Raw genomic sequence first — 21,599 nt, forward strand, 5'->3', positions numbered from 1 at the left:
ACTTTTATATTAGGGGCAGAGATATTCAGGATTGAGACTTCATCTTGATGAATTGTTCCTGTTATGAGTATAAAGTGTCCTTCTCCATCTCTTCTGATTGATTTTAGTTTGAAATCAATTTTGTTAGATATTGGGATAGCCACACCCACTTGTTTCTTAGGTGTGTTTGCTTGGAAAACCTTTTCCCAACCCTTTACTCTGAGTTAGTGTCTGTCTTTGAGGTTGAGGTGTGTTTCTTGTAAACAGCAGAATGTTGGATTCTGTTTTCGTATCCATTCTCTTAACCTGTGCCTTTTTATAGATGAATTGAGTCCATTCATATTAAGCGATATTAATGACCAGTGGTTGTTAACTCCGGTTATTTTTTTGTGGTAGTGTTTGTGTGTTTCCCTTCTTTGGGTTGTGTTGGTGGAGGGTTGTCAGATGTCTGTGCTATTGTGTGTGTTATTGGCTTCCTTGGGTTGAGGTTTTCCTACTAGTACTTTCTGTAAGGCTGGATTTGTGGATACGTATTGCTTAAATCTGCTTTTGTCATGGAATATCTTGTTTTCTCCAATGATGGTGAAAGAAAAAAAGAAAGTCCCCCAGCCCAGCCAGCCTGGTCTACAAAGCTAGTTCCAGGACATCTAGGACTGTTACACAGAGAAACCCTGTCCTGTAAAACCAAAAAGGAAGTTCCTCAGCTTATGAATGACAAAGCTGGGTCCTCAACTTATGCTGACTGACACCAAGCAAGTCACAGATCTGCCCTGTGTGACTCTTCCAGTCAGTAAGGAGGTAAATGGGCAAAGCATGCTGGGTAGCAGCATGAACACGTGAAGACCATTTGCAGGTAGATTTGGGGTCTGGGGAAATCTTACAGGAGCAGGCACCTCAGACCCTCCCATTAGTGACATTTCCTTGTGGTGATGGCAGCCTGTGATAGCTGGACTGCTGTGGTTCATCCTGAGGACAGAGACAGTCACTTTCCAAAGCTGGGTTTTCAGGGGCCTAAAACAGCACCACACTGTCTCCTCATACTATCTAAAATCGTCCCGTTAAGGCTCCTTTCCTTGGGTTGGTCTTAGGACTCTTAAAATGAAACATCTCATTTTAAGACAACACACCCTGCTTTGGGGAACCATCTGCCCTACGTGTGAAGGTGATGAGCTCAGTCTGGTTAACCGTTTCTACATCTTCCTCTTCTGCCTTCTGCCCAGTCCCCATAACAAACAAAACTCATGGGGACCCAGGTTGGACAAAGCTTGGCTTTGAGTAACACAGATATTGTATTATGGGCTCATTACTGCAACAAAATCATTTTAAGGAAGGAAAATTGATTTTAGCTTACAGTTCCAAGAGAGATAGTCCATCCTGGCAGAGCAGACATGATGGCAGGAGCAGTAGGCATCCGCAGTCAGAAAGCCAAGTGGTGAACGCCTGACTCATCTTTTTCCTTTTATTCAATTGAGAACCTCAACCCATGTTTTAGTATAGTACCACCCAATTTAAGGTGGGGACTTCCACTTCCATTAACCTGATATAGATAATCCCTCACAGGCATGCTCAGGGGCTAACCTAATCTAGATATTACATCACAAGCATACCCAGGGGCTAACCTGTACTCCTCACAGGCATGTCCTAACCTAAACTAGATATTATATCATAGGCATCCCCAGAGGCTAATCTAAATTAGATATTATGTCACAGGCATGTCCAGTGTCTTGTCTCCTTAGTGATCATAGATGAGGTCAGATTCACAATAAGAGTAGTGATAAGTTCACCCCCTGTTAACCTGGCACCCGGATGCATCATCTTTAACAGGTAACCTTCCTTCCCTTTGTTCCCATAGGCTCACAGACATCTCAATGCAAAATGCACTCAGCTCAGCTTTAAAAATCCCCAGGCTTTAACAGTATCAACACTATCTATCTATCTATCTATCTATCTATCTATCTATCTATCTATCTACCTATCTATTTATTTATTAAAAATTTCTGCCTACACTCATCCCCCCCATTTCCCTCCCACTATCAACACTATTTAAAAGTTCACAATCTTTTCTGAGACTCAAGGCAACCTCTTAACCATGTATTCCTATAAAATAAAACATGAGTCCTGTACTTCTAGTATTTGATGGCACAGAATGAACACTCTTATTCCACGAGAGCAGAATGGAGTAACAGCAAGGAAAAATTGGTCCCGAGCAAGACCGAAACTCAGCAGGGAAAACACTAGATCCTGGAGCCCATATTTGGCACCTGGGAATCAAGACAGGATCATCTGGGCGCTAAAGGGTCTAGGCAGCCCTGCATCTCCAGCTTTCCTGCCTGCAACACACACACAGCGGCTCTGCTGCATCAGGTCTACCACATGCTGCAGATTTCCGTGGTAAACACCTTGTCATTGTGGCACTCCCTATATCCTGGAATCTCCGTTGCAGCTTAGGCTTCCCCCACAGAGCTTCAGGCTGGTATCTTAGGACCTCCTTGCAGAATTCTAACCTTGCTGTATATTGCTCTGACTAGACATACGGGCCTCCATAGTCCTTCCATAGGGCCTTCCATAGAAGCACGGTAGAAGTCTCAATTTTAGACCTTTTATGCCTGCAAATACTGTTCCACATAGTTGAATGCTGTGTAACAATTCCTCTGTGATGGAAACACTCTATGGTGCAGGGAAGCTCATTCAGAAAAGAAGCAAACAATTCAAAATAGCTTCAGGAAGTCCCTGGACCTCACCAGATTCACCAGGGCTCTCCCTTTCCAGGAATATATGTCCTGGTTACTGTTCTGCTTCTGTGAAGAGAAACCATGACTGATGCAACTCATAAAAGAAAACACTGAATTGGGGGCTTGCCTACAGTTTTAGAGGGTTAGTTCATGGTCAACATGGAAGGAAATAGTCAAGCATGGCACTGGAGCAGTACCTGAGAGCTTTACATCCTGATCCATAAGGAGCAGGCAGAGAGAAGGAGAGACACTAGACCTGGTGGGGGCTTTTAAAACATCAAAGCTCACCCCCAGTGACTCACTTCCTCCAATAAGGCCACACCTTCTAATCCTTCTCAAGCAGTTCCACTCTCTAGAGACTAAACACATTCAAATATATAAGCCTATGTGGCCATTCTCACTCCAACCACCATAGTATATAAGCAGTAGACCTTTAGAGTCAATCTTAGACAAGACAAGCAGCCTGGAGGAAACAGAGACCAGCTGAGCCCATGGGAAAGGACACTCTCCAACTTGTTTATCTGCCCTAAGGCTACGCAGTGTGCTCCAGGTTTCCAGCTTTTGTGAGCTGCTACCAGAACTGGGCCGGCTTTGGTGATGTGGCTGTCTTTGAGCCACTTCTGCTCCCGTACGTAACCCTAATGAAACTCAGTGGTTCATCAAGTTGGACTTCGGTAATACCCTTTCTTTGGTTTGTCATGGGCTATCCATTTCTCTCTCTCTCTCTCTCTCTCTCTCTCTCTCTCTCTCTCTCTCTGTGTGTGTGTGTGTGTGTGTGTGTGTGTGTGTGTTCTCAGGAAAAGTCTGTCACACAACAGTTTCTGTGATAAAATATCCCAACAAAGGCAACTTAAGGCAGAAATGGTATATTTTAGCTTACAATTCAAAGAGATACAGTTCAGAGTCAGTTTGCTGTCTGGCGGCCGGAGTAGGCGGTGGCTGGTCACACTGCCTCCAGAGGCAGGAGGCAGTGAGCAATCTGCTCGGTGCTCAGCTTATTTTCCTTTGATTCAGCCCAGGAGCCCAGCCCATGGAATGCTGTGTCCACATCTAACGTGGGTCTTCTCACCTCCGCTAGCCTAACCTCGATCATCCTTGGTAGGCACCCCAAGAGGCTTGTCTCTTCAGTGACTCCTGCTCTTGTCAAATTCCCAGTATTAGCTGTCATAGATTCTGAGTTCAAAGGCTACTCCAGGTTGGGGGACACAGAGTCCTTCAACAACAAGTTGCGGGGGTGGTCACCAGAGACTGAGAAATCAGTTTACCTAGAAGGCATTCTGGGAAAGCAGGACTGCCAACTGGCTGGGTCAACCTGCTCATCTTCCCTTCCTGAGGAATGAGCAGTTGAAAAGCCTAGAAATCTAATGAAGTCTGTATAGTTTTAATTTTGCATGATTCTGGTTTTCTCCAGTTTTTTGGTTGTCCATCTTAAGCAGCTATAGAATTCCTATTTCGAGTGGCCATTCTTCCCACGCTGCAAGTGTCTAGGGAGGAATTGGTGGTTCGAATAAAAGGGCAGGGAAAGGACCCACAGGTAGATGTCGGTGCTGAGGAGGAACCACTGAAAAACAGGCTCACTTCAACCTGAAGCCCTAGTGGCTAGCAGGTGCTGAAAACGGCCATGGGACCAGGACATCCCCAGAGCCAAGAAAGAGACCTGGTTTTGAGAGATCTTCTCTCCACCCCGGGTGTTGGTGTTTTTTTAAGCACAGGGCTGCTCGGCGGGGTCCAGCAGTGGCCCCTGTCACTCTACCCTCTCTGCTGACTTGGTAGCCTTGCCACTGCTTTGTGTCTCCTGTCACTTCCCAACATCAGGCTAAAGCTTCCTGTAGTTTAGTCTCAGTTTCTGCTTTAGGCCGTCTCTCTCTGTAGCCAGAGCTCTGTAAGTCTGATAGTCAGGCCCAGAGCTTTCGGCTGAGGACATGGTACCATCCATAACATGGCGGCCTCAGCCCAGGAAGACAAAGGTCTGCTCCACTCGGCATACGGAGGGTGTGCAGAGAAGTCATGGTATGGTGGGTCTGAGGGGCGCGTGTCCCGAAGAGGACAGAGGCTGGCAGGATCCTGGTGTGACTCAAGAGGTCTCAGTCCTCATGCGGAAAGACTGATATTTTCTGAAGTGTCAAGATGCTGGCAGGGTCCTGGGGCACAGAACGAGCATAACAGGGCCTGTCCTGTCCAGGAAGGTACCAAGTGGACTCCCAGAGGGCCTGCTGGGGCTGGGAAAATGGCTCAGAGCTTAAGACCTTGTATTGGTTTTTCAGAGGACCTGAGTCTATCTCCCAGCACCCATGCCAGGGACAGGCACCTACACTCATGTGAACATACCCTCATGCAGAGAAATGAACACATACACATAATTAAAATAAAATATATCATTAAAAATGAAATATGCTACCAAGCTATGAATGGCCACATAACTAGGACTTGATGGTCTGAGAGCCATCCAGAACTGACTTTTTTTTTTTTTAATTAAAAGCACCTTTGGTCTAATAAGGAAGAGGATACCAAGGCCCTTGGATAGGCAGAAGGAAGGGATGGTACTTGCAGTAAAGATGCCATTGGGGGAGAGTAAACTCAGAAAAGTCCTTTGGAGTCAGATCTCCGAGAGAGCTAGGTTACAGGCCTAAGGATTTGCTCAGGTCAAGGGTCCCTGGCAGCCATATCAGGTAATGAAGCAAAGGGCTCCGCCATGGGGGGTCTATCTGGAGGACGGCTGTCTTGCAAGGGCTGGAACTGGGATTCAGGCCCAGACTAGGGGCAATGTGGGTGGTAAGGACAAAAGCCTTGAGCCCTAGATGTGGCGATGCCAGCTGTTCTAAATGCGGCTCACACCCTCTTCATCATCCACCACCAAGGAGGCCAGCGGCCACTTGTTTCACACAGCGTCTGTTTTCCCGAGGGCCTCCAGACTCCAGAATATCAGAAGCGAAGCCCCAACACTGTTTATTGTCCCAACTGGTTCCTCTTCATACAGTCACCCTGGGTGGTTACTCCACCACCCCCCAGTTCCCGGAGCTGCTGTGTGCCTCCGCTGCCCTGGCCCCACGCTGCAGGTCATTCACCCTGCCCGGAAAACACTGGGCTGGCGTATATAAGGAAAGCAGGCCAGACCTGTGTGTTTAGCAATGGTGACTATGTGGTGGCCCTGCCTTGTCTTGGCCCTGCTCTCTGGCTTGGAGACCTCTGGCTTTCCAAGAAGCCCACTCCGGCTGTTAGAGGTGAGTCTAACTTTCTATTTGATATCAGAATTTTGAGGGTCAATAGGCAACAAAGCTCATGCAAGCCCCTAAACTGGGTTTGCAGGGAGGAGGCTGAGGACTGGACACAGTATTACTGGGACAACTCTGAACTCTGGAGAATGGAGCTACAGATTTGACTGATAAACTAGCTTGCTGTTTAACCCAGAGCAGAGCTTTGCAAACTCCTGGGCCTCAGTTTCCCCCTGTCAAATGGATGATGGATTGTGAAAGGCTAGGCCCGTCTTAGTCAGCTGCAGAGCAGGTGCAGAGGCCTTGACAAAAAGCTGAGGAGTGGCTAGGTGCTCGGGGAAGCTAACTAAAGTGACCAGCGCCAGGGGGAGCAGAATGGGAGGCTGAGTGAGTTGGGGGCGTACCGAGCATGAGACAGTGTAGGGTCAGTTCTAGTGCCTCTCCATAAGGGACCTGGTGACATACCCCTTTCTCAGTCTATTCCTAGTCTCTTTCTAACACATGGCCTGGAAGGTCCCGTGTCTCTGAGACCTGGTCCTAGCCCGGAACCTGCATCCCAGGCCATTGGTAGCCTCATGCTTGTCCTGATCTCTCTGTTTATCTTTATATTTACAGAAGCGGAGCCTCCCAGAAGGGGTAAGAAATTCCAGCAAATACAGAGGGTTGGAGGGGCAGAATGGATCGTTGCTTACTTGCTGAAGGTACAGATCGTAATGGCAGCAACCCCCAGAGCCAGAAAACAGCCTATGGCCCCATACCAGTAGAGCCTCGTGTAACACAAGACCCATACAGGGAAGAAGGACTCTTCAAGGAAAATCTAGGTTCAGGGCAAAGGGAGCCCCAGGAAGGTTTTCCTTGGGGGCGGGGCTGGCTCAGAGTTGGGCTTTTATAAGCTCTCCCTGGCTGCAGCTGGGTGCAGATTACAGCATCAAGGAGGCGGGGCATACTGTGGTCGCCAGCTGGATGTGGGACAAAGGACACTGTCCAGACTTCCAGTGTGAAGGACTGGGAGAACTAAGGGACCCTAGGACTTCAGAGCCCACCCGGGAGCGTTTGGAAGGGAAGTCGCAGGGCTGGCGGCTGGGTTTTCCAGAGTGCGGACTGGCTGATCACCTCTCCCACAGGTGGTGGATGGCATTGAGGTCTATAGCACCAAGATCAGCTGCAAGGTGACCTCCCGCTTTGCTCACAATGTTGTCACCACAAGGGCTGTCAACCGCGCAGACACGGCCAAGGAGGTTTCCTTTGATGTGGAACTGCCCAAGACTGCCTTTATCACCAACTTCACCCTGTGGGTACCGCCGTAGCTGCTGGTTCTACCTCCTGAGGGGTATTTGGCCCAGTGTGACAGCCCCTTCCCTCAACTCTTTATCTATAGGACCATTGACGGTGTCACCTACCCTGGGAACATCAAGGAGAAGGAAGTTGCCAAGAAGCAATATGAAAAGGCTGTGTCCCAGGGCCAGACAGCTGGTTTGGTCAAGTACGTGTGGATCTTGGGCCTTGATAGAAGCAAACAGTTGGGATGACCGCTCTAGCAAACTGCGTTATCCTCAGAAGATCCCATTTTAAAGCAAACGGGGTTTGGAATAGATAGGGAGGTCTCTAACCCAAGAGCTGAGACTTGAACCCAGGGCGGAGGAATGATGGGTTCCTGAAGTCTTTGAACTAAGCACTGTCTTATACCCTACCCAGGGCCTCTGGGAGGAAACTGGAGAAGTTCACAGTGTCCGTCAATGTGGCTGCTGGCAGCAAGGTCACCTTTGAGCTGACCTATGAGGAGCTGCTTAAGAGGCACAAGGGCAAGTACGAGATGTACATTAAGGTCCAGCCCAAACAACTGGTCAGACACTTTGAGGTAATCAGTCATCCCTTCATCCCTGCCTGGAACTACAGAGAGCCCAGGGAAGGGCAATGCACGGGTGGGGGTGGGAGGAGAGGGGTAAATCTTAGAGCAGAGCCAAGGATGCATCTCCAAGTCCTGGTTCCTGTTCTTGGCCAACGGGTTTGGAATGGCTTTTCTTCCACAGCCACTGGGAGCCAAGGGGAGGAGGCTTTAGTGCTGGGGCTCTTGAGGACCGTGTGGCAAAGCGTTTCTGGAATACTTGCAACCGGTCCATGTTACCTACATCAAGGCTAAAAGGAAAAGCAAATACCATGGCTGTGTCCCAGACCTCTGCGATGATATCTCCTTCATTTGGCCATTTCAGATTGATGCACACATCTTCGAGCCTCAGGGCATCAGCATGCTGGATGCTGAGGCCTCCTTCATCACCAATGACCTCCTGGGAAGTGCCATCACCAAGTCTTTCTCAGGGAAAAAGGTGGTGTAGATACCTCTGCGGCTTGGGGTACAGGGAGTAGGACCTAGGCCTTGACTTTGCTGATTTCGGCATGGCAGGGGTTATCTGTGATACTATCTGTCCCAGTCAACTGGGTCATCAGAGAGGATACTGGAGTCAGGGGGCTGATGCTGATCTGCTAGAAGATTTGGAGTCTCAGATCTACCAGAACAAAGAGGGAAGGAAGCCATTTATAAAGCCCAGTTCCAGTCTACCTGACAAATGGACAGGAAAGAGGATGCAGATCAAGAACCTGGGGCGAGTTTTGCTGACTCCACATTAAGGGATGGAGCATTAAGGAGAATGCCCTTCTTACTGCTGGGCATTGGCTCCAGTCATAGAGCCCTGCCCAGCTATTCCAGGGCAGGATCCCAGTGCTGATGGGAAGTGAATGAGAAAATATAAACACCAAATCCCAGTCATCTGTGCTCTCCAGAGAGACTTTCCCAGAGCCTGCATTCAGGAGAGCTGCTGGCTTCCAGGGTGTGATCCTAACCCCCTTCTCTCTAATACTCTCTTCCCCACACTCATCCTTCTCTTCTGGGTACCAACTCCAAGTGCAAAACCACTCAACACAAAGTTCTCTCATATGGAGCCACACTCCCATGCCCCAGTAACTTCTGGTCTGAGCTAAAGGGTTAGGATGAGGCAGTCAAAAGACAGGGGAAAGGCTACATGAAAGCAGCAACCACCCCTGCTCTGGGCAGGTTTTAATCACCCAAGGAAGGGACGGATTCAGCAGGTAGGCATGGGAGTGGCTTAATCCATGGCGAATTAGCACCAGATTCACGCACCAAACGCTCATTTCTATTACCAGAAGGGTTTTTTCTTCCCTGTCCATCAGTGGGGAGCCTTAACTAAGCTGGGGAATGTTCTTCCTTCCTCTCCCCAGGGGCATGTGTCTTTCAAGCCCAGCTTAGACCAGCAGCGCTCATGCCCAACGTGTGCAGACTCCCTCCTCAATGGGGACTTCACCATCGTCTATGACGTGAACAGAGAGTCTCCAGGCAATGTGCAGGTATCGATAGGTCCATGGCTCCATCAGCCTTGCTAATCCATATTCATGGTGGGCAGAGGCCGGGGTCCTAAGGGGCTGCAGCTACATCCCTCTCCTCCATCTTTATCACCAGATCCTTTGCATCTCCTGGAGAGGGGAAATGGGACATTTTCCCCTCTAGTGACAAACCTCTGACTGCTACTTGCAAGAAGAGGCATTGTTAAATGGGCATTGGCCCCCATCTCTCTCCCACCATTGCAGATTGTCAATGGCTACTTCGTGCACTTCTTTGCACCAAAAGGCCTTCCAGTGGTGCCGAAAAACATAGTCTTTGTGATTGATGTCAGCGGTTCCATGTACGGTCGGAAAATCGAGCAGGTTTGCTCCCACCCAACCCCTCCCCGCATCTAAAGCAGCGCTGGGGTGTAGAAATGTGAGAGAGATTTTGTTTGTTTTTTGGGGGGGGGTGTTGTTTTGGTTTGGTTTGATTTTGGTTGTTTTGAGACAGGGTTTCTCTGGTTGTCCTGGAACTTACTCTGTAGACCAGGCTAGGAGATGCTTTTTTTCTTAAGTGGGAAAATGCTAGTGTTTCAGGTGGAAAAGGAGGAATGAGACAGAATATAAGACTATGCCAAGCCTTTACCCACTTTCACCAGGAGTTGGGGGCCTTGGGCAATGCTTACTCATGAGGACAGCAGGAGCACCGCAGTCAGTCTAGGCTCGGCAGTGACCTCGCTCACTCCTGTCTCAAGTCTCAGCTTTATGGCTTATTTTTCTCTTTCTCCCCCAGACCAGAGACGCCCTTCTCAAAATCCTGGATGACATGAAAAGAGAGGACTACCTGAACTTCATTTTGTTCAGCAGTGATGTGACCACCTGGAAAGATACCCTAGTTCAAGCCACCCCTGCAAACCTTGAGATGGCCAGGGCATTTGTGAAGAACATCCGTGATCAAGGAAGTAAGGGTCAGGGTAGCACAGATGTGTATCCTACCCGTTCCCTTTTCTGCACCAGCAGCCTGTATCTGGCATGCCTCTCCCTTGGGGGGAGACCTCAGGCTTGAAGACAAGACATCAGGGTGGCTTCTGTGCAGCCTAGGGAGACCCATTCTTAGCACTTCTAACCATGATCCTGGAGCTCATGAGTCTCAGTGTGGTAGGGCCACAGAGAACCCTTCCTGCCTCTGTTTCCTATGGCGACCACCTATGCCGTCTGTATCACCTTCCCTTCCCTCCTGGTGACTCTGCCTGACTGGTTGCTAAGTTGCTATATAATCAGCTGTGCCGAAGAGCCTCTTAGCACCCTTTGATGCCCGTGTGAAAGTCCATATTGTTCATCCACTAATGCCGGCGTTTACCGAGTGCTTCTATGTACTGGCTGACACAGTCCTTGGTACAAGGGCATTCTCGTTGGTACTGTCCCATTTTTCATCACCTCAACAGCCTTGTGTACTGCCACCCTAAGGACACCCCACCCAATGGTTCTGTCTTTCTGACTATATACAGTGACCAACATTAATGATGGGCTGCTGAGGGGCATCCATATGCTGAAGGATGCCCGGGAGCAGAAGCTTGTCCCAGAGAGGAGCACCTCCATCCTCATCATGTTGACAGACGGGGATGCCAATACCGGTGAGGGAGAGGGAGGTTTGAACCCAAGGTGAGTGCCTGCCTGCCTTCTCAACTATGGAGTCGGCTCACAACAAGACCTTAGACATCTTTTCCTGGGGTCCTTCAGCATCTTGTGAGCCCCTCCAAGGCAGGTACATGCCTCTCTTTGCCAAGGCACCCTACTAGATGTGCATGTAAAAGTTAGATCTCCCCAGACAGAAGAGGTGTTCAGGTCCCCAGAATGAACAGCGCTTTCTACAGGTGAGAGCAGACCTGAAAAGATTCAGGAAAATGTCCGGAATGCCATCGGGGGCGAGTTCCCTTTGTATAACCTCGGCTTTGGCAAAAATCTGAATTATAATTTCCTGGAGACTATGGCCCTGCAGAACCACGGGCTTGCCCGACGCATTTATGAAGACTCCGATGCCGATTTGCAGCTGCAGGTTTGCTTTACCTCACGTTACTTCTCAGGCAGCTCTTCCCACTGCAGCATCGCAACTTCAGATCTTAGAGGGCGATTTCTCTCCCTTGAAATCTGCCTCTGGCTGCCTCTTGTTCTAATCTCCATAACACAGAGCTGCTTCCTCTGCAAGCCTGGCAGATCAAACATAAGACACCCAGTAAAACGTATACGTCTCAAAAGCAATGAACATTTTTTATGTAAATACGCTCAAATATTGCACAGGACTGTGGTTACTGAGTCTGCCATCAAAAGTATATGACCACTGATGAGGTGACTCAAACAACAGAAACATGTGTCTCCCCATCTTAGAGGCTACAGGATCAAGGCAAAAGGGGGTTGGTTTGCTCTGAGGGAGAGGCTTGTTTAGGTCTCCATTCTTTTTTTTTTAAATATTTTTAAAAATTTTTATTTAGTGAGCATTGGTGTTTTGCCTGTGTGTATGCCCTGTGAAGTTGTCAGTTCCCCTGAAACTGAGGTTTCAGACAGTTGTAAGCTGCCATGTGGGTGCTAGGAATTGAACCCAGGTCCTCTGGAAGAGCAGCTGGTGCTCTTAAACAGTGAGCCGTCTCTCCAGCCCCTAGACTTTATTCTTGACTCGTTGTGGTCCTCTTTTCCCTGGGCCTTCCCAGGCTTTTTTTCATTGTGTATCTGCATTCAATTTCCTCTTTTAAAAAAGACACAAGGCACACTGGACTAGGGCCCAACTTCATGACATCATCGAATTATCTTTGTAAAGATTTTACTTCCAAATAAGGTTGTAGTCTGAGGATTAGGGCAACAAGAGCGCTTTGGGAATGCAGTGCCAATTCGACCTATAACAGATCTTTCTATGCTAAAATAATCTTTAAAAATATCTGCTAGCCAAATATGTGTCTCACTGTTCACTCTGAAGTGAGTCACCTTCCCTGCTGGTTGGCAGCACCCCCACTTGTAGGGGACCCCGGAACTTTGCTCTCTGACACACATGGCTTTCTCTGGCTAGTGTTTTTTTACTCAAAGAATTCTGGCCTTTGCTCCTGTTCTCTCCTGTCTTTAAGAGTGGGAGGACAGGGAGTGCTCCCTTAGACTCCAGGGCACAGACAGGGCCATTTAGAAGTAAATATCAATACTGGGCGGTGGTGATGCACACCTTTAATCCCAGCACTCGGGAGACATAAGCAGGCGGATCTCTGTGAGTTCGAGGCCAGCCTGAACTACAGAGCGAGTTCCAGGCTAGACAAGGCTGCACCTGTCTGGGGGTGGGGGTGGGGGAGAGATAAGAAAAGAAATGAAGATCAGGGGGAAAGAACAACTCAGCCCTTGGGGACTAAATACCGCTTGGGAGCATCTATGGAACCGAGCTACCTCGGGCTTCTCCACACCTACCCCGGTGGGTACGAAAATGACTGGGTCCTGACCTGACTACCAGGGTTTCTACGAGGAGGTTGCTAACCCACTGCTGATGAACGTGGAAGTGGAATATCCCGAGAACGCCATCCTGGATCTCACCAAAAGCAATTACCCGCACTTCTATGACGGCTCTGAAATCGTTGTAGCGGGGCGTCTGGTGGACAGCCACATGGACAACTTCAAAGCCGACGTGAAAGGTCATGGGGTGAGTGGGAACTGAGCCTGGGGTGTGCTGGACCCCAGGAGGGGCATCTGAGCCTGGCCTGCATAACTCCACCATCTGCCTCTCAAGTCCCTTATTGTTCCTATCCTACCTAGGCTTTGAACGACCTGACCTTCACAGAGGAGGTGGACATGAAGGAAATGGATGCCGCTGTAAAGGAGCAAGGCTACATTTTTGGGAACTACATTGAGCGGCTCTGGGCCTACCTCACGATCGAGCAGTTACTGGAGAAACGGTGAGTCGGCCTGCCCTCCCCTTGAGGAGTACCTACCTGTCTGGCCCCACCACAGCTCTGGCTATGCTCGGAAAGGGCCAGAGGAGCAGGACCGCCACACACCAAGGAAGGACATCCCTAGGAGCATTTCCCCTGCTCTGTTCTCTTCTTGACCCAGATTTAAGAAAAAAAAATACATGTTTCCTTGTGTCCTACCCCTGCCAAGGACAGAGGCTGGACAGTCCTCTAGGGCTGGGGTTGGGGGGGCTCAGCTCTTGCTGTCCCCATCAGCACTACCCAGTGATAAGGAGGTTGAACAGCAGTGAGCGGAGGAGTTTCTTTAGGAAGAACGAAGCCACAAAACTTGGCCCAGATGCAGCTGTTATCAGAAGTGACTGCAGCAGTAGCCATTCCAAGTCCCTTGCATTTTACTGGTGGAGAAACTGATTCCTAGTGAGGAAATAGTTTGCCCAAATGCTTCAGGAAACTAGCTGGGAAACCGTTATTTCTCCCCAGGGAGTTCCACTGAGCAGGACCAACAACATGGGCAGTGTGTGTGTGTGTGTGTGCGTGTGCATGTGTGTGTGTATGTGTGTGTGTGTGGTGGGGGAGGGAGGCCGTTCCTGATCTGTCCCTGGAGATTCTGGTCTGGTTGGGGAAGTGTGTGTGAAAAGCAGCAGGTGTGTTCTGGGCTCACTCTGAACTGTTCCTCCTCCATAGCAAGAACGCCCATGGGGAGGAGAAGGAGAACCTCACAGCCCAGGCCCTGGAGCTGTCCCTCAAGTACCACTTTGTGACTCCACTGACCTCCATGGTGGTGACCAAGCCCGAGGACAATGAGGACCAGACATCCATTGCCGACAAGCCTGGGGAAGGTGGGCACGGGGAGAGGAGGCCAGAATTTAGAACCCCCTCTCTAAGACCCTGGGCCCTAGAATCCGACACAGGAACTGGCTGGGCTGGGGAACCAGACCTTTAGAAGAGGGGCAGGTTTGGGAGCCTCTGCAGGGGTGTGGCAAGAGTAAAGGGCAGCAGAGCGTGGGGTGTGGGCCAGAATCTCTCTGTCTCTCAAGGGAGGTGAGCCAAGAGAGCACACCGGCTAGGCCATGCCAAGGGAGGGCCTTCAGCTACAGCACAGAAGGGTTCAGTTAAGCAAGAGGTGATTCGAACCCCAAATTTATACCAGGAACAAACTACCAGGGACCTGAGTGAGATCTCTGAGAAAAAGAGGCCCTAAGAACTGGAATCTGAGACCAAAAATCCTCCACAAGACCCCAGACTACTCACCAGGGGAGCTCCAAATGTGTATGACAGCTTCATGGGGAGCCTGGCACTGAAAGGCATGGGGGATCAAGGACCTCTTTTTGCCACAGTCCTTGTTTTCTAGGAGTTCTTGGCTCTAGGGAACACCGTATGGGGACAAAGCTAGCTCTAAGCCAGGCCATGGGCCACTCTTATTGGTTACTATGGCCCCAGTCAGTGGTTTATACCTAATGTATCTTTCTCCCCCTGCCCCACCCCCTGCACTGTGCCTGTGCCTGCATATTAGAAGGTAAGCTTCATGGGGTGGGTGGAGAGGGGAAGGGAGGGAAAAAGGGAGGGAGGGAGGAAAAGAGGGAGAGTGGGAGGAAACATACTGAAGGGAGCTTTCAAGCTGACATCTCAGAATCTCAGGGTTCCCATTCATTTGGTTGAAGATGGCTTCCCTACTTCCCTTTCGCAAGATGGATCAGGCAATGGCAGTGTCCTATTATTTGCAAAAATGAGATCTGTGGCGTCTAGCACTTTTTGCATGATTCCCAACAGCCCACACAGAGTCTTTTACAAGTCTCACAAGCAGTAACTCATCTGGGACCCAGAGCCCATGCTGAAGGTCACTGGGAACCAGGGCACTCCACATTTCTCTCATGGTAAAATTAGAACACTGTACCCTCTGGCCCACTAACACTGGGCAAGACTCAGCTCCTGCCAAGCTGCCCTCTTGCATCTATCTCTAAGGAGCACAAGTACATTAGGACATCATTTCCCCTCAGGGAAGCCCTGTTAGAAGCAATTGCTGGCACCTGTGTGTTAGGAGCTACCAACCGCCAAGGACAGACACAATAGGATGGGTCTCACCCTATGCTGTCTGGACTGAAGAGTTCAAGGGTAGGGACAGAGGTCTACTGCATTGCTCACAGCAGGGAGGCCGATGACGCAATAGATTTGCATTTTAGTTTATTTTAAAACATGCTCATAGCATTAAAATGACATTTGTCATATCAACAGCCCTGTAAAGGGATTGGCTGGGCGTGTTTGCCAATGTTAAAGCCCCGGTGGATACCAGTAGCCTCCAGGGTGGCAGAAAGCACATGGTTGGGAGTGGGGAAGCCCTTGGGTACTGCTCATGCCTGCCATCCGGTTTTACTAGCCACCCAGGAGCCCACGTCCATGGCCTACCTGAGTGAGTAAATGCTCCAACCCGCCCTGCCCACCACTGCGAGCTTGCCCTGCCCTGGTCCCTTCGGTAGTGGGTCCGAATCAACCTGTCACAGCCAGATTGACCAGGTGTCCCGGGGAGGCTGAATGATGGTGAAGGGGAAAGAGGGGATGAAATCATTGAGGGGGGGGGGGTCAAATGGGAAAGGCATAAGCCAAACTATGAGTGGAGGCCCCAGATCTCAGGACAGCTTGCTGTGTTCAGTCTGGTCTCCCTTTGTTCCATAGCGAGCTACCAGCCTCCTTCAACCCCCTACTATTACGGTGAGTTCCTTGGCACCCCCCTGGTCAAGGTTCAGGGTTCTGGGTGCCTTGCTCCTGCCCACAGGGCCAGTTGGCCTGGGAAGGCCTGTGGCACAGGGAAGGGCCCTTGGAGCTAGTCCATTTTCTGATGTGCCCTCAGTGGATGGGGATCCTCACTTCATCATCCAAGTCCCAGGAAAAAATGACACCATCTGCTTCAACATTGACGAGAAGCCTGGCACGGTGCTGCGCCTTATTCAGGACCCCGTCACAGGTGGGATTACAGGCTGGGGATCTTTCTATCAGGCTGAGTGCTCATGGACCAGGTCCTTCTCACTCTACCTGGTAATTACCCATCTTCCTGTGCAGAGCACTCTGCACAAAGGAGGTGGGAGCTACCAAAGAGCCAGACTTAGTATGTGCTTAGAGTGGACAGGCAGCCTGATCCTGAGGGTGGAGCCAGTCGGTATATAGGGAGCAGCTCCTCTTACAACATCCCCTGACCCAGGAAAGAGAGAAGACCCACAATGTGCCAGTATGCCCTAGACTTTCTAGAACAGGATTTGTCCCTGACACCCTGGTGTTTCCTTGGGGCCCTGTCTCTGCCTCTGCTCAGCATGCCTTGCTGAAGGGGAAGACATCCCTACAGGCCAGCATGGACCTGGAGGACCTCCCTAGCCTCTCTTCTTGTCCCACCCCTCTGGTAGGCATCACTGTGACCGGACAGATCATTGGAGACAAGGGAAGCAGCCCTAACTCCAGGACAGGGAAAACCTATTTTGGCAAACTGGGCATCACCAATGCTTGGATGGACTTTCGGATTGAGGTGACCACAGAGAAGATCATGCTGGGCAATGGGGATGCACTGAGCACGTTCAGTTGGCTAGACACAGTCACGATCACGCAGACTGGGTGAGTTCTCTGACTGTATCTCCAAGGGCTAGTGCAGAAGCGCTGGAGGGATCTGGACCAATTCCAGGACGGTCACAGGAGTCATAGGAGAGACTGCTGGCCTGGATTCAGTTTCCACAGGATGGCAACCATGGGATAGGGAACCAGTCCTTGGGACCCTTGTCAGCCAAAGTCTGTACCCGAACAGTGTGCAGGGCTCACTTTGAGGGAAGTGAGGATGAAATGAAATTGATGAAGGCCAAGTGTAGTGCTCACACACAGCACGGCTGCTCAGGAGGCCAAAGGGCAAAGGATTCAAGTTTAAGAACAACCTTGGCAACATACTAAGACTCCATTTCTAAAATTCTATTTATAATAATAATAATAATAATAATAATTGTTATTATTATTATTATTATGTGTGTGTGTGTGTGCCACAATAAGTGACTCTCCTCCTTTTGCATGAGTTCTATGGGTCCTGGGGCTTGAATTCAGGCCATCCAATTTGCACAGAACACACATTTATGCAATGAGCCATTTTACCAGCCCTAGCAAGAACCCATTCCTAGACAGAAAGGCTGGGTGGGGATGATGACAAACATCTGTAATCCCAGTATGTGGGAGGCAGAAGCAGGATGATACCATGAGTTCCAGGTCAGCACGGGTTACATGGTGAGTTCCAGCCTAGCATATGAACTCACAACACATACAAGATCTGCATAGGTTCAAGCCAGATGAGGTCCCACACTGAGAGGGGGAAGTGGACTTAAAGTCCCATCCCTAACCAAGAAGCTATTTGCGATTGATACCCAGTGGCAAAGGAAGAATCACTTTTCTCCTGCGGAGTGCCACTGGGTACACCAACCACACTCCAGGGCAGCCCCAAGGCAAAATCCACGTTTTGTTTTGCTTATGGATCTTTTATAAGCATTTTTATTGGTCTTTTGCTTGTTTGTATTTGTTTTGATTTTGGTTTTGCATATTTATTTGTGTGTATGTAGAAGGAAAGGAGGGTGAGAACGTATTGTTGGGTGGGGAAGACCTAGAAGGAGATGGGAGAGGGAAAACATGATAAAATATATTGCATGAAAAATCTTTTTTTACTTACAATATTTTAAAAATAAGCAGGAAAGAAGGGAGGGAAGGAAGGGAGGAGGAGCAGGGAAAGAAGGGAGGAGGAGCAGGGAAAGAAGGGAGGAGGAGCAGGGAAGGACTAAGTAACATTTGCCTCTTCTCTTGCTGATCCTGCTATTCCCAATGCCTCTTAGTTTTTCCTGTTTTTGAATCCCTAGAGCTTAGTGGGCAAGGGCAAGTGTACTATGCTCCTTAGGCTCAGAGAGGGTACAGCCTGCCCAAGATCACACAGAGCCTGAGCTGGACCCAGGCCTCTTTCCTGCCCACAGAGGGGCTGAGGTCCACTCTGTGGAGGGCACAGATGACATATTTGCGGCAGCCTCATCCTGCCTCTGAGGAGTGTTTGGTATCTGTGTGTCCTCAGGAGCCCCGTGTTTGCTGAAATGCTCTTGATTCCGATGGCTAGTGCCACGGCCGTAGGCCTCACTGTCTATACCCTCCCCTTGTCTTCTAGGCTGTCTGTAACAATCAACAGGAAGAAGAATATGGTGGTATCCTTTGGAGATGGGGTTAACTTTGTGATCGTCCTACACCAGGTTTGGAAGAAACATCCGGTTCACCAGGACTTCCTAGGGTTCTACGTGGTAGACAGTCACCGCATGTCAGCACAGACACATGGGCTGCTGGGTACGCAATGCTCAGACTGCAGGCTGCTTAGTCACATGGAACTGCCGGAAATAGAATGTACAAAGCCATGTAGTCACCCTGTACCCGCTTCACATCATGCCCATGCAGCCTTTGCACCAATCCTGAAAGGCAGTTGTCCACGTCACCATGGCAACAGGCAGAGGCTGATAGCTAATGTTTTTTATTCCCAGGCCAGTTCTTCCACCCCTTTGACTTTGAAGTGTTTGACACCCGCCCAGGCTCTGACCCCACAAAGCCAGATGCCACAATGGTGGTGAAGAGCCATCGGTTGACTGTCACAAGGTGAGGTAGCATCTCTGACACCATCACCCCACCTAGTACCAGGACAGGAGGGAAGAGCCCTCTTTGCATCTCAACTTGTTTAGTGGGCCCTTAACTTCTGTGGGGACCCTCATTTCTTTTTGAGATCTTGGCCCTTGGGGGACCCTCATTTCTTTTTGAGATCTTGGCCCTTTTAGACTCCTCCTAATCAAGGAATAGCTCAGAGATGGCCCCCTCAAAAGAACAATCACATGACTACATCCTTGACAATTGAACTCTCAGTTCTTCAGCTTCAAGCCAGCATGGCGGCATATGCCTAAAATCTCAGCCCTTAGGAGGTGGGGCCAGGAAGCCCAGGAGTCCAACGTCCTCAGTTATATAGCAAGTCAAGACCAGCCTAGGCTACAGGAGACCCTGTCTTAAACATTAAAAAATCAAACAAAGAAATAAAAATAAAATCCCCTCTTGGGGACCAGTTGCAGGGTGTAGTTCAGTGGCAGAGTGCTTACCTGGGACCCATCAGATCCTGCAAAGTCACTAAAAATAATCTCCAGCTCCCCCACCCTTAGGCCCTGGATGCTCAGAGTCATGTCGCTCACACTGGACATCACAGCGACTCTTCTTTCTTTTGTTCCCAGGGGCTCCCAGAAAGATTACAGGAAGGACGCCATGGTTGGCACGAAAGTCGTCTGCTGGTTTGTCCATAACAACGGGGAAGGGCTAATTGATGGTGTCCATACTGACTATATCATCCCCAGTTTGTTCTGAGTAAATGTGTCACCTTCTGCTGAAGTACATGACTTGTACTGTTGGGAACGAGTGCCCGACGTGTGGGAAGGACGAGAACAATAAAGCACGTAAACCAGACAGCTGTTAGTCTCTGAGTTCACAAGCCACTGCTGCAGAAGCAGGTGCTGTGGGGAGGACAACTTCCTGGGGCTCTCAGTGAGATAGGTGTGGGACAGAGTTGGTTGGGGTGACACCTTGGGGAATCCCAACCGATCCTGGGGCAAAGGACCTCTAAGACATCAGGAAAGGTGAAACACAGTTTAAAATCCAGGGATGTCTTAAGTCAGGAGTCATGGCTCAAGATCTCCTCTTCTCATCACCATGGCAATGGAGGAAGGATCTATGTGGGCTCATGGTTTGAGAGGGTACAGTCCATTATGGTGGGGCAGGCACAATACTGGGATTACCTTGGTCATGGGTGCTGGCTGTGTGACTTCCTCAAATCTCAGAGTCAGAAGCAGAGCCTAGAGCAGGAAGCAGGTCTGTCTGGCTTGATTTTTAAGGGCCTGCCCCCTAGTGACTGCTTCCTCCAGCTAAGTCCCACCCCTTAAAGGTTCTATGACCTTCTCAAATAGTGTTGCTGTCTGGTGGACTGAGCGTTCAAGCATAGGAGTCTCTGGAGGACATTTCCTATGTACACAGTAACAAGAGGGAACGTTCATTTTGGTTTATAGCTTCAGATGACAACGTGTGGCTGCCTGGCTCTGACACTGGGGTAGTAAGGTTGGAGTATCAGCAAACGTCTGTTTACCTTATGGTAGAGCAAAGGGAAAACGAGAAAGCCAGGCATGGTGGCACTGGCCTGTAAACTCAGGGATTGGGAGTTAGAGGCAAGAGAACTGAGGTCATCCTAAGTATATAGAAAGTTGCTGGCCAGCCTAAGCACATGCAAGACTCTATCTCAAAAAAAGTTAAAAACTGGAGGACAGGAGGAGGAAGGGGGGGAGGATCCCAGCGCTTGGGAGGCAGAGGCAGGGTGATCAGGAGTTCAAGGTCAGCCTGGGCTCTGTGAGATCCTGTTTCAGGAAGAGAGATAAAAGAGAGAAAGAAAGGAAGAGAGAGAAAGAATATATGAATACAAGGTTCCCTTCAAGGGCATGGTCCTTGGTGACCCAAGTTCTTTTCTGATGTGGGATGTCCTTCTATATATTGCAAAATAAGTGTTGTTTTTATTGGTTGATGAGTTAATCTGCTTTGGTTTATGGTGGGGCAGAAGATAGCTAGGTGAGAAAGCCAAACTGAATACAGGGAGAAAGAAGGCAGAGGTGAAAGAGACCTTAGCAGCTGGTGGAGGAGGAAGATGCCAGAGCATTACTGATAATCCACAGGGCACGTGCGATATATAGAATATTAGAAATGGGTTAATTTATACGAAGAGCTAGCCAGTAAGAAGCCTGAGCCATCAGCCAAAAATTATAATTAATATTAAACCTCTGAATGATTATTTCATAAGTAACTATGAAGACAGGCAAGTGTTATGCCCAAATCCATGGGTCCCCACAAAAGCCAACAAAGGAGACCGAGTCCCATATGTAAAAGCAAAGATCCTTTATTTTAATCAAGTTTGCAAACTAGGTCTCTCCGCATGTCCAACATATTGGAGAATATCTGGAGAGCCCCGAGCTCAATTAGAATAGGGTTTTATAATAGTAAAGGTGGGGGTGGGGGTTTCTGAGGTTTTAAGACCCCTGACATTCGTCTAGGGTTTCCTGGTGACTGTGCGCTGACTGGTGTTTCTATCTACAGTGCTTAGAATGCCAGGAATTTCCTTTGATTGGTCTGCTCTTGGGTAGGGGTCAGGTGATCTCAGTTTGTGGGGGTCTCCTGCAGCCCAGCTTCCTCTCAGGGTAAACAACTGAGACTCCAGCCTCCATTGAAATTCATCGATGGCCAGAGTCCCAGGTGATAATGGCTGGAGGAAGTAAAGAACTTCCTTTCTGCCCAGACTTAGATTATCATGGCTGGCCTTCACAATGAGCAGGAGAGAAACTGGT

At 49.4% G+C, this 21,599-nt stretch overlaps 1 protein-coding gene across 1 annotated transcript; it reads left to right on the plus strand.

The window, feature by feature from the left end:
* The first annotated feature begins 5,790 nt into the window (after window positions 1-5,790).
* Window positions 5,791-19,683, plus strand: Itih3 (inter-alpha-trypsin inhibitor heavy chain 3). Its single transcript, XM_048420970.3, has 22 exons — window positions 5,791-5,932; window positions 6,539-6,559; window positions 7,048-7,214; window positions 7,302-7,406; window positions 7,619-7,781; window positions 8,134-8,247; window positions 9,158-9,283; window positions 9,524-9,640; window positions 10,053-10,221; window positions 10,768-10,893; window positions 11,134-11,315; window positions 12,744-12,929; window positions 13,043-13,182; window positions 13,882-14,036; window positions 14,711-14,713; window positions 15,572-15,604; window positions 15,868-15,903; window positions 16,043-16,156; window positions 16,590-16,794; window positions 18,362-18,534; window positions 18,726-18,837; window positions 19,455-19,683. The coding sequence occupies exons 1-22, from the start codon at window positions 5,840-5,842 to the stop codon at window positions 19,582-19,584; spliced, it is 2,670 nt and encodes an 889-aa protein (XP_048276927.1). The 5' UTR covers window positions 5,791-5,839; the 3' UTR covers window positions 19,585-19,683.
* The last annotated feature ends 1,916 nt before the right edge of the window (window positions 19,684-21,599 follow it).

The sequence above is a fragment of the Myodes glareolus genome, chromosome 5, assembly GCF_982192425.1.
Source record: "Myodes glareolus chromosome 5, mMyoGla1.1, whole genome shotgun sequence".
Classification (NCBI taxonomy): Eukaryota; Metazoa; Chordata; class Mammalia; order Rodentia; family Cricetidae; genus Myodes; species Myodes glareolus.

What these genes read in the sequence shown, in the direction of transcription:
- Itih3 (XM_048420970.3), top strand. Translation starts at nt 5,840, where the DNA reads ATGGTGACTATGTGGTGGCCCTGCCTTGTCTTGGCCCTGCTCTCTGGC. An exon ending in AGTCTCCAGGCAATGTGCAG is followed by an intron (nt 9,284 to 9,523) that starts GTATCGATAGGT and finishes CCACCATTGCAG; the next exon opens with ATTGTCAATGGCTACTTCGT. An exon ending in CACGTCCATGGCCTACCTGA is followed by an intron (nt 15,605 to 15,867) that starts GTGAGTAAATGC and finishes TTTGTTCCATAG; the next exon opens with CGAGCTACCAGCCTCCTTCA.